General features: G+C 43.8%; 1 protein-coding gene across 2 annotated transcripts in view; it reads right to left on the bottom strand.

The window, feature by feature from the left end:
* The window catches only part of ITGAV (integrin subunit alpha V), a 52282-nt gene extending 40952 nt beyond the window's left edge, over positions 1–11330 (bottom strand). For both annotated transcript variants that reach the window (XM_075756126.1, XM_075756125.1), the window contains exons 1-2: positions 11021–11330; positions 6262–6389 (exon numbers count right to left, since the gene is read on the bottom strand). In XM_075756126.1, coding sequence (XP_075612241.1) covers positions 6262–6389; positions 11021–11172 — 280 coding nt within the window. In that variant the 5' untranslated portion in view covers positions 11173–11330. The remainder of the gene's footprint in view (positions 1–6261; positions 6390–11020) is intronic.
* Positions 11331–12389: the final 1059 nt, after the last annotated feature.

The following is a 12389-nucleotide window of genomic DNA, read 5'->3' as shown; positions in this document are numbered from 1 at the left end:
AGGGAAAAAAAAAAAAGTCCACAACGTGGAAACATAAGGAGGAATCAGCAGAGGTTTTTTTCTAAGTATTTTCCTTTTCAAAAGCTGCTTTCTCCTCTTTCAGCACAGATCAAAATAGCCAGTCTTAAAAGAATTTAATCCAAAATTATTTTGAAACAAACCATTTCTCTATATTACTCTGGTGTGTAAAAACACATGGGGGGGGGGGGGAATAGGAGGGACAGTACTACTGTCAAAGTGATAAAACTTTATGCAGCCAGAGGCTACACTGAATTCTTTGTCCAAAGCAACAGAAGCACACCACACGCAGCTGAAAACATTTGGGATGCTCTTAGTTTTTCGTATTCAACAGCTTCTGTAAGTTCCCACAATCCTGAATTTTGAGATCCAATATAGAAAACGAAAGCAGTTGGTAAAAGCTTTTACCAAACAAAAAAAGACACTTTAGCAGTGCGTCGATCTGTTATACTATGTGTCTCAGAAGAGCAAAACAATACATTGTCTGAACAAGCTAAAATCACAATCTGCTCAAGAAATCTGCAATTCATTAGCATGGAAGTTCAAAGTTGGTTTATGAGCATATTTTCCTCTGTAACAGTTTGTAGAGCTGTCTGCATTTCATCATTCTAAATGCAGCAGCTCTTGAAACAGTCTCAGTACTGCACTTTTTGATGCGGATGTAAAAAGCTGCACTTTCAAGCATCCTGTACTGGAGCAGGTACATTTCTCAATTAAAGGTTTCATGAAAAAACTGGCAGGTTTTTGCAAGAGAAACTTTATCATCACAAAACTGTTGTGTTACATTTTTATGAAAAGCCATGGAAGCATGAAAAAATGCTATTTCTACCAACCCGCTTCCCGCTATTCTTGACTGATGAAGAACTAGGACGCCAAAGCTGAAAAGTAAAATAATAGGAATGATTATGAAGATTGTTTCCTTTTGCAAAACAAGCACATAGGAAACCCATTTGGTTTACATTAATTTGCTACATATTGCTCACATGTGTACAGTCTGATGAACTCCAACTGGTTACATGGGCCTCGGAAGAATTTTTTGTTTGTCAGAATGACAATTCAGAGTGATCCTGCTCTCAAATTCCATGGCCAAATACTAGATGTATTTATCTAGATGTCAGGCAATTAGCTAAGTGTATCCACCCTGCTACTCCATGTATGCCAAACTGTAAAATACGTAAATAAAAACATAAAGATGACTTGTTGATTTTCCCAAAAAGCACATTTGCCCACCCCTCTGCTCACCAGTTTTGTTGTCGGGCTCAACGAGCTTTTGGTCCTCCTTTTGCACAAAAATAACACGTTTAATTTTATACACAAAAAAGGACAACTACACAACATAAATATAACTCACAGACAAACCTTTAACTTCTCAAGAATCTTTTCCCTGAGCAAGATTACGGAAATACTTTCAGTAATATTTGGCACTATCTATGCAAGCTTTGCTGTGCTAGTCCGTGAAGGCTGTGGAAGGAGAAAAGGGGAGGGAGAACAGATCTGTCTTTAAAACAAATGTTTCTGGACCTCTGTCTCAAAACTGATCAGAGACAGAAAATGGACTGCTATATTAAGTGCATTCCTTTTACAGTTTACCCACAAGAAAAACGTTTTTCCTGGAAAAAGCTGCTAAGCAGCTGGCAGATGAAGCCAACTGCTCACTAGACACTGTTGAGCTTTCTCAGAGAGGAACCACCTTTCCAGCCAGTCTTCTGGAAAGCGTAGTGCTAGGGCTCGGCAAGCTCTAAGAGCAGTTTTCCCATTATTTGCTTTCCCAGATTCTTTCTTCTTTATAAGATTCAGAACATTCCCCTATTGATATGGACTAGAACAAAAAATAAACTTAAATTTTCAGTCACAAAATTATCTGATGTGGAGAAGGGTTAAGAACAAAGACAAATATTTACCACCTTGACCTGTAACGGGTGGGTTTTGGTAAGTTGATTGTGAAACGTAAAACACCTTGCAAAGGAAAGGATTTTCTTATTGTTTATGCTTATGTCAATTTTGAAAAATATACTGCCTTGAGAATGTAAATTTCCCCCTCGTGCTTGGCCTAAAGAAAAACAGTCTCCTACACATTCTGAAACTCCAAGGAGTTTTCTCCCCTGCGACGGAGGAGAAAAAAATCCCCACTATTTTACATTACAATTCAATTGAAACTGTGGTAATGCTGTGGCAATTGTTGTAAGAAGCCAAGATACGCAAGAATACAAATACCAGAAACTTCAGTTTTGTGACACTGGCAAATTTAGCTTCCAAATTAACCAGGTAAACAGGAATAAGGCAAAACAAGTTCAGCGCTTATGTAGCACTTTTTAATCAGCTCTGTTTCTATCTAGATTTCCAGGCTAACCCGCTAGAGTAACAGGTACAAGCACTGCTTCATATTTCAGTTTTGCAACAGGATCAGTGAAAGCGTGCATGTGAGGAAGTTTGCTCTGGGGCTTGGTTTCTTTAACTTTTACGTACTTCTAAAAGCAAAAACCAGCCTGAAACGCATGCCTAATGATATGTGAAAGCCTTTAAAAAAATTTATTCTAACCTTCTGGCCACGTACACACAAGAACATGCAGCACAACTACACGCACCCCTGAATTTGAGGGCATTTTCTACCACACATGTTAGTTATGCAATTTTCACATAGTCGTAACTATGTTAAATCAAAGCCAACTGATGTCAGTGCTAAAATGCTCAGAAACCCCACGGCGAAGCATCTTTACATTTGGGAAGTGTTAATGTGCGATATAAACATTTTGCCTTCCAAAGCCACCATGTATACCAGAACGTCAAAAGCAATTAGTGTAATAAGCACAGAAACACACACACACAGACATATACGCAGAATATTCTCTGGTGTATTCTTACATGAGTGTAGCCATTGCGTTGGGAGATCTAGGACAAGGAGAGATTCCCCTTCCCCTTTGCAAATATATTGCTGTTTTCAATGAGAAAATACACTACAGAGGAACACTGAAAGAACTTTTTTTTTCTGGCTGGCAGTTTAAAAATTGTAACAAACACTTTAACAAGGTTTTTTATGCTACAGGCTGGTGGGGAGGGCACGAGGAGGAGGGAAATACATATATTTTTAGCATGAGAGCTATGCGAGTTCCATGAATGGAGTCCTATTGTGAGGTGCCCAGCTCCCCTCCTGAAAGAGCTGAGTTGTCATGGACAGGAAGGAAAAAACAAAGTAGTAAATTTGGTACTACCAGGAGCTATCAGTTTAATGGCTTATCGCTTTCCTCCAGAGGAGCTGGGGTGAGGGCAAATGCAAGTAACAAGCAATGCTAGTGTAATGTAAGGGCTTGAACAACTCCTCCTCCAAAGATTAACATAAAGCAGCTAGTACCTTCTCTCTTGGACTACAGAAGAGCTGTTGCATTTCTCTCCTGTGGTAAATGACCACACTTCTGTGCCAATACGATATTTAAGCCAAAAGCAAGCGTTAGAAAATAAAACCCAATTCTGTGCAGTCGATGTCATGCAGTTGAGCTCAATGTGGCCTCTGTATGAATGGGGAAAACACCCATAAAGCTGGAGGCAAACTTAACTAATACCAAGGAATGTTTAATAAGATAACAACAACAACAACAGAGAGGGAAAAAACCTTTCTGCTGGACCTCTGTAAATCCTTACTGTCATATTTATTTGTGATACAACCACGAGACAAGCAGACAAACGCAACCTCGCAATCAGAACGAGACTCGCTCTTTTCCCCGTTCCCTTGCTACGTTCGCCGCTCAGAAACTCGGCCTCTTCCTTGCTCTCAGACGCTGCGTGCAAGACGCCGTGGCTTGGCCGGGTCCGGGACCCGCCAGCTATGCTGTCTGGCACAGGGAAGCAGGAGGAGGAATAAGGGCATGCCTTCTAGCAATTCGAATTTTGCAACTCCACGTATGGAGTTTGGCATCGTCAGGTAAACAGAGAAAAGCCACAAGTACGAATGTTGCCATTATTTTCACAGGTCGGATTTCTCACTAGCTGTAAACAATTAGACTAGAACCCTGAAGAAACCTCTCTAATTAATTATGCAGAACCTATGCTGCTTTTTCCATTAGCAAAACAGCTAAATAATCAGGGGGTGGGGTGGGGCTTGTATTGCAGGGCTAAGCAATACCTCTGGAGTTACAAATCATATTACACGAATGTTGAAGTAGTGATGGACGAACCTGAATTCTTGCCGAGGCTGCATTCAGCCACCTACAAAAAGCGTCTCTGGGTTGGCACCACAAACCACTAGTCACATCTTCCGCTTCCTCTTTCCTGCCCAGTGAATCGCAAGTCTTCCCCAACCCCCCGTTACCTTGTGAGGCAGGGGCAGGCAGGAGCAGGGGTTTACACTGTGTTGGCAGTAAGACACTGCCATCATAACGTAGGGAATCATCTATTGTATTATGTGCAAAGAAAAGAACGTTTTATTTTGTCTCAGTGCGTTTATTATTTTATCATGCTGAAATACAATGCCCCTTTTCACCCAGAGAATAATTGACAAATGCATCATTTCCCAACTCATTGCCACGAAGCTGAGATGAGTTAAAACGTGCCTGAAAGAAATCCTCTTAAGCCATTACGACCTGCTATTTTTACTGTTAAATATGAAGCGATTAACATGCCCATCACTTAAAGGCAAATTATAAGCAAAACACAGTTTTCGCCTAGTAGCATATATCTTCAGCACAGACACACAGCAAGGCAGCTTGGCCTCTGTATCTATTTACTCTGCCTGGCACATGGAAAAGTCTATTGCAAATGTTCAAGTATACAGTATATATAAACAGGTAACTGCAGTTCCTGTTGGAAGATGCATCTAGAACCTACCCAGGTGGCTCATCTTTCCCTACCAGAAGTTTTTTTTGCTGTTATATTAGTGGTGATTATTAATCAGGGACATCTAGATTGTCAACAAATGTCAATCTAAATGTCAATCTAGATGATGATGTTTGTTTTAAAACAAACAAACAGCAAACACATTTGTATTTTAGTAAACAATAAGCCCAAAGTACGAAAAAAAAATTGAAAACAATTTTTGCTGTTGTACACCGATGCAGACAAAATGCCGCACTTTGTAGCTTACTAAAGATCTTAAGTAATCTGGCACAAAGGTACCTGTAGAGTGAAGAGAGTGATAACAGCTTGGGTTTTGTGTGTACCATTATGTACTACTATTTTTTTTTTCTCCAAGGGAACTGGTAACATAATAGTTTTCAGAAAAATATATGGAGATCTCAGAAATCTGAACACCAACGACATTTTGTGATATACCTTGACAATGGAATTGGAAGAAGAGCTTCTCCACTGTATCGTACACAATTTACAACGGTTGCATAAATCTCAGTCTCTAGACACCAAGTCACAATACCAGCAGAGGCAAGAATGAATTATAACCATCTAGACCTTAAAAGCACAGGTGTTTCCTCTGCCCTACCATATGGGTCTTGCTAATCCACTCCCGTGACACAGAAAGATTTTTCCGCTGGCCTGAAACATGCTGTGGAAAACAGGATTCAACACTGAACGGCTCAAGCAGAAAAGCACATGCAGTGTGTTCTCATATGACCTGCCACAGCTTGTGGAAATCACTATGTGTACCAGAGCATAAAGTCTGAGTGAAATGTTTAATGTCAGCATTGTTGCTGCTCAGCTTTAGTATACTTCAGAAATGGGTACGTAATGCCTCTGACCTGAGGCACCCTGAGTGCTGCTACCATAAACATCACAAATACTAAGAAGCTACATCCAAGGGGAAAAATAAAAAACACACCAAGGTAGATGTTTATAACCAGTTTCAGATTAAACTTCTGAATATTTCTGCATACACCATCTTTGCTGATATTAAAAAGGTATCTTTCCTCACATATCATTGCCTAACAGGCAATAAACCCCAAGGGGTTTATTGGGAATTAGGTTGCTAAATGTTTTAGGAAAGTGGGAAGTACTGAGGAAAAATATAAATAGGTTAAAACAAAATAGCAACAACGTGTGTTGACTCAGGTTTTCAGCACATACCAAGGACAAAAGAATTCTCAAAGAGAGGAAAGGAAAAACAACCAATAAAATCCCACCAAACAAAAACACAGAACAAAACACACCACCAAGCCTTGACTAGTTGCCAGTCTAAAAATGGCTGCATTCACATCGACCGTCAAAAACCACCCCACGGGAATGTGAACCCCCCTCCTGCACTCTCCCCCTAAGATCAGAGCAGAGACACCCCATCTCCCCCCACAGCAAACTACACGTTACCTGTGGAGTCAAATATAATCGGCTGGCAATTTCTGTTGGAACTCCAGTTACATTTGAGCACCTGGCCTCCTTCTACAATGTTGTGTTGGGTAGTGTTTGCTTTTGGAGCTCCCACCAGAAGGGAGATCCTGCAGTGAAAAGAAGAAATAAAACAAAAGTTTCAAAAATCTAACAGCACAGATGTTGTTACTTTATGATATCTAAGAGTTAATAAAGTGAAAGCCTTGCCCATTCAAATCTCAATCTGACTAGAACTACTTCGAGTTTCTGAGAAATTCATATTAGGTTTTAGGTCCTGGGTCTCTCCTTTCTGCAAGCAAAAACAAGCCAAAAAAAAAATTACCAAAGAGAAGAGACAAAAAAAGATAAAATTATTATGCCCTACTTAAAATTATATTTAAAATAAGATAAACACCTTCGATATTCTTTTTTTCCTTTCAAAAAAATATGCGTATGCAGTGGAACAGGAACTCATGTACTTCTGTAATTTAATAAAGTCATCGGCTGACATAATTTCTGGTTAATTTTGTACGTAAGAGTAATTCAAGGAAGTCAGTCAAAAATGGAAACAATACATAAACAAAACAGTAGTGCTTCTGAGCTCAGAAGGTATTAAGTGGTGAGTCAGCCTAGTATTAGCAATTGCTTTTCTTAAAAGAATCTCCAAGTACCCAAGTGACCGTCAACCACAGGTTTGCACATGAATGAATCCCTAGTGAAATTCATTACACAGTAATAATTTTCTTATTATGATCTCTTGTGCTTTTATAACTTTCTACTTATACGAACACGTTAAACACACTGTGAGCAGGAACTGCTACAAGATTACGCCTGTGCGGGTGGCAAAATTCATAAGGTGCAAAGTAAGAAGCAGATCAAATAAAAAGCCAGACCAAACGTGGTTGTTGGCATCTTCCAACAAGGTTGTTAACGTCTTCCAGGAGCTCCGACACCTCTGGGACACACTGGACTCATCAGCACTTTCCCGAGGAAGTCAATTTGAAGTATAGACAAAGACGTAAAAGTAAAAGCTTCCTTTCATCAGAATCTTCTCTGTTGTTTCCATTTAGACTGCTTAAGCGAGAATATAGCTTGCAAGAGCAAGTCTTATCATCCCATATCAGGCACTATGGTTATTTAATTTTGAAACTGGGTTAGCTGAACAAGCTGCAAGACTGGTTGGAAAGAATGTCTACAGGTAGGCAGATCCAGACTTATCAAACTCGTTCTGGTTTTCATAGTCATCTTCCAGACTTCACATCAGCACACAGCTAAGTTTATATTTCTTAATATGGAAATACAAGGTATAAACTTGTAGCACTTTATCAAAGCTCCGCTCATATGAAGACCAACATAGGCTACTAACTTTCAACTCTTTTGAATTTGCAGAACCTTAACAATTTCCTGGTGTGGACCCTGATAGAAACTCTAGGCTAGGTGGCAATCCATCTGTTTCCCTAAGGTGCCATTCATAGGCTCTCGAGATTCCAAGAACAAGAATTTGAAATGCTTTAATGAACTTAAAGTCTTCTCTCCGGGCATAACAGAAATGCTTAAAAACAAACATCATAATACCAAGTAAAGAAATACATTCATTATTATAATTAGAATCTATTAAACAAGTGGTGGCTTGCCTCCTATTTTACTCTTGTACTACTAACATTTGAGAAGCCCCTCCAAGTTAAATATTTGTTTAAAAATGTAAGTCATTCCTGTTCTAATAATATGTTTTAAGTCTTCCTTAAGACAATCTTTGTGATGAAGTTTATTAACAAAATTACTAATAAAGGAATCATTATGGGACTCCACAAAGGTTTAGTTACCTCTTTTCCCAAAGCAAAAAAAAAAAAAAAAAAAAAAGTATTTTTATCATCATAGACCAAATGAGCAGATTTTGTCATAGGTCTTATAATAATATACAAATTATCTAAATACAAAGAAGTCTGTAGTCCACAGAATTTGGAAAACGGGGAATAGAGGGCAATGTGTTATCTCCATGGGAATACACCAGCTATGCTTTGAGACTGCCCGTCTCCTACGCGATGCAATCATCTGCCCCAGCACAATGCTGTGGACAAGCCTGGGAGTGTACCGACATCCTCAGCAGTTCCTCTTTCGTAGGGGTACTTACAGGAATAATCACCTGCCAGTGCTTTGCCACGGGCCAATAAGGAGAAACTGGTATTTCCATCTACTTGCATACTGGAAAGACAGGCTATCAAATGCAATTCTTTTAAAACGCAGCATGTACGAGAAACTTTTCCCGTCTCTGTAAGGTTACGTTCAGTGACTTAGCGTTATAGTTATGCCCTCTGTCAGGCACCACATAGCACCTTGATAGCACTTCGACTCCTGGAATAGATCTTTTATACTGGACTTCTAAATATGCTTTATTTGGGAATCCAGTAGGCCAAAATGGAACAGCAGCCTGAGCATTCAAGAACTAATACTCCTCCTTTGTTGTAAGGCTAGTCAATCCAAAGCGCTTTAGCTCAACTAAATTTCCTTAATCTCTAGGACTCATGTAAAGAACAGGTGATAAATAAAAATTCACCAAAGCAACAACAAAGGTATAGGAACCGAGTGACACACGTGACACTCAACAGAAACCATATAACAAGACTCATTTTACTAAACACCTTTTGCTAATCATGCTGCAAAATGGTTCCCTAGGTTTTCTACCTCACATGTAACCGCAGACATGGCTGAGCTCGCTGTTCATCACTACCTTTGCGTGCCCTCCAACAGCTGAAGGGGACGTGCAGGCATTCCAGTCTGCCTTGTGTGCCTGTTGATCCTTCTTGAATGATGGGGAAGGCACGTGCTTAGGTCCGGAAGACACGGCATACAAGCATTTCTGGCTATTTTAGGAGGCAAAAAAATCAGTCTCCATAGGCATAAACTCCAAACTTCACACTATTAGAGCCTGCTCCTGTAGAAGTTGCATAGCTACTTGTTTCAATTATGAGCTAAAATTAAAGATAAAGTGCAGGACTAGACTTTAACTTAGCAGACAGAGCCTAACTTCTAGCCACAGCTAAAAATTAAGGAGAAAATTCCCTTAAAATATGAAGGAGGCTCCCATGCTGTCTGAAAACCACTAGTGTTCAAAGTTTTGGGGTTTTGTTCTTTGGGTTTTTTTTCTTAAAAAGCAAGCCAACACTGTTTCGTTTTACAGCCATGCACTTTGAGGTCAGTAGTTATTATAAAAATAATGGAAAGGTTCCAAATAGCGATTTCAATGAGAGCTGGGTCCCATAATTCCTTATCAGAAAGCAAGAAGGAAAGTTTACTACATGCATTTACCAGTCTCCAGATAACTCTGCAGCCACACACGCTGACTTAAAAATAAAGGGAGGGACGCAAATAGAATCTTTTGTTCTTTTAGTACTAAAAGTTACGGGATTATGATAGCACAGAAAGATGTTGCAACACATGCAAGTTAAGACAGGATGACTTCTAATATTTGTAGGCACTGAAGAAATGCAAACAAGGCTAGCTGATGTACTGCAAGAAGGCTTGCTTAATAGCTATAGAATTTGCTTATGAAGTTTTATGAGCCAAAGATCAAGAAAGAGAAAGAAAATCCCCTCAGCATGACAAAAGCCAGCAGCTTTTCCAGCTTTACAGCCCCTTCTTAAGATAGCAAAGGAGGGGAAAAAAATGGCAAAAGCTGGTTCTTAACCCACGCTCGTGCAACACAGACTAATTCGTTACGGCAACACCATGACTTTGAAGTTAGGGACACAACTATTCAAAAGGCTTAAATACACCAGCTAACTAGCTACTACGCATTGCATAGTTTTCGTTTAACGTGAAGCGAGAACATATTGAGAAAGCAGATGTGGAGGACATTCACGTGGAACTTTTTCTTCTCTAGACTCCTCAGCAGCTTTGTGACCTGCACAGATACAGCACAACTCAAACACAGCGTGTCTGCAAGAGCAGTCAAAAAACAAACAGCAAAACCTCTGAAATTTCACAGGACAAAACCTCAGGTGCGAGACGTAATGAAGCAAAATACCGTACCTTCATCCTCCTACACTGTATTTGTTATCGCCGTTATTTGTATAAGCCGCAGACTGATAAGGCTATTCAGAAAATTGAGCAGTGCAAAGTTTGTGCCGCGTTAGAGAGCCTACCGACCGCACGAAACCACGTTTTGCTTTCCGGTACGAGTGTCAGCAGGCGGAGGAGCTGCAGCCCAGCCCGTGTGCCCGGTGCGGCGCTGTGCGCGCCGGGGAGCCCGGGGGGTCCCGCTGCAGAGAGGCGCCTTTCGTGCGGGCCCAGCGGCGGGCAGGGCAGGGCAGGGCAGGGCAGGGCACCGCGGCCGCCAACCCGGCCGGGGGCAGGCTCGGCTCGGCCCGGCTCCGTCCCAGCACTCCCCATCCACGCACCCGGGCCGGAGCAAAGGGCTCCCACCCATTAATTGCGGCTCTTCTGCGAGCCGCCCTGCCGTCAGCTCTACCCCCACCCGCACTGTGAACTGGCGGTAGCGGCTCGGCTGCCGGCACTGGGGGCCTCTCCCGGCCCCGGCATCGCCCTCCTCATCCTCCTCCGGGCCGGCCGCGCTCTCGCACCTCGCCGGGACACCGCCACCCCCGGTCACAGCCCCGCCGCCAACGCGCCACAAGCGGAGCGGAGCGAGGCAAAGCAGGGGCCGGCCGGAACGGGCCCCCCACCCTGGGGAGCGGCAGCCCCAGCAGACGCCGGCCGCCCGGGTCCGGACCGGCTCCGCGGGGCAGGGCAGGGCACTTACGAGGATGGGTCGGGAGCGAAGAAGTCCACGGCGAAGCCGAAGTAGCTGCCCTCGGGGCCCGAGTAGACGGCCGGGTGCTCCACGTCCAGGTTGAAGGCGCTGCCCGGGGCCAGCGCGCCGCCCAGCAGCACCAGCAGCCACAGCCGCGCCATGGCCCGGCCCCGCGCTGCCTCCGCGGGGCGCGTACAGCCGCGCAGCTCTGCCGGGGGAGGCGCCCGGCCCCGCGCTGCCCGGCCCGGCGGCGGCGGGAAGGAGGGGCGGGGGAGGGGGGGGCCGCGCGTTTCCCGCGGCCGGCGGCGGGGCGGGAAGCGGAATCACTTCCTCCCGCCCTGCGCCCAGTTCCCCTTTCTCCTCGGGACAGGGGCGGCAGGAAGGAGAAGCGGCATCATGTGGTGCCTGCCGGAGGCGGGCCCTGCTCCCGCACCGGGCCGGGGCCGCCGTGCCGCTCCCACCCGCCTCTCCCTTCCGCCGGGAGCGGGCAGGCACGGCACGGCCCACGCAAGAGCTGCCCGGGGAGCGCAGCTGCGCCGTCAGGGAGAGGCCCTTCCCGGGCTGCTGGGCGATTAAATTTCAGCTGGGAGGGGAAAGTACTTGCCCTGCGATCGCCCTTTGGTTAAGGCACCTGAGTCTTACCCCAGCGGGACCTGAACCCTTGAAGAGGTCAAGTGCTGTTGAGAGGTGCTAGAAAGAAGAAGGGGACATATCCATACTTCGTCTTACCGAGTCTGTCTTGGTAAGACTTTCACGGTACAGCCTTTCGTTGAAGTTTTGGAGGCAATCTGCTTCAGGAAAGATGGTAACATAAGCAAAGAGTGGAGTAAGCACCAGCGTGGACCAGTCCGTGGAGAACAACCACCACCATTTTTAAGCTAACAGGACATGAAATGAAGCAGTTTAAAATCCCAGGGTCACAGCAGAGCCCTGCTGCACCTCCACCAGCGGGTGCAGGACTGAAGAGCTGCGCCTGTAAATCCTCCCGGACTGCGATCCCACCCCTACAGTACCCACCCGGGGAAGAAGCGTGCAGCCTCCACCTGCAGCTGCAGTGTGTGGCCCTTCTCTGGTCTGTCATTAAGAAGAATTTAGCACGGTCATCCTGCTAAACAGGTAGCTCAGGCAGTTGTGGCCTGCTATCAAATCCCTCACAGCCCTCATCAGCCTGCAGTGGAGTTCAACATCTGCTCAGTATAGCAGTGTTTCAGGAAAAAGAAAACATGCAGGAAATACCTATTAGGTGGAATTAACTCACATGAATTCAGAACACTAATTCATAAACCCCAGACATGTTACCATGTAATCAGTTTCACACTATCACTACCCAAAGTCTAAACTTTCAGCTTGGCTTTTCCCATGTGAGCATGATAAAGAG

Source organism: Balearica regulorum, chromosome 6, assembly GCF_011004875.1.
Source record: "Balearica regulorum gibbericeps isolate bBalReg1 chromosome 6, bBalReg1.pri, whole genome shotgun sequence".
NCBI classification, from domain to species: domain Eukaryota; kingdom Metazoa; phylum Chordata; class Aves; order Gruiformes; family Gruidae; genus Balearica; species Balearica regulorum.
The sequence above is the reverse complement of the archived record's forward strand: the minus strand, read 5'-3'. Positions and strand labels throughout refer to the sequence as shown.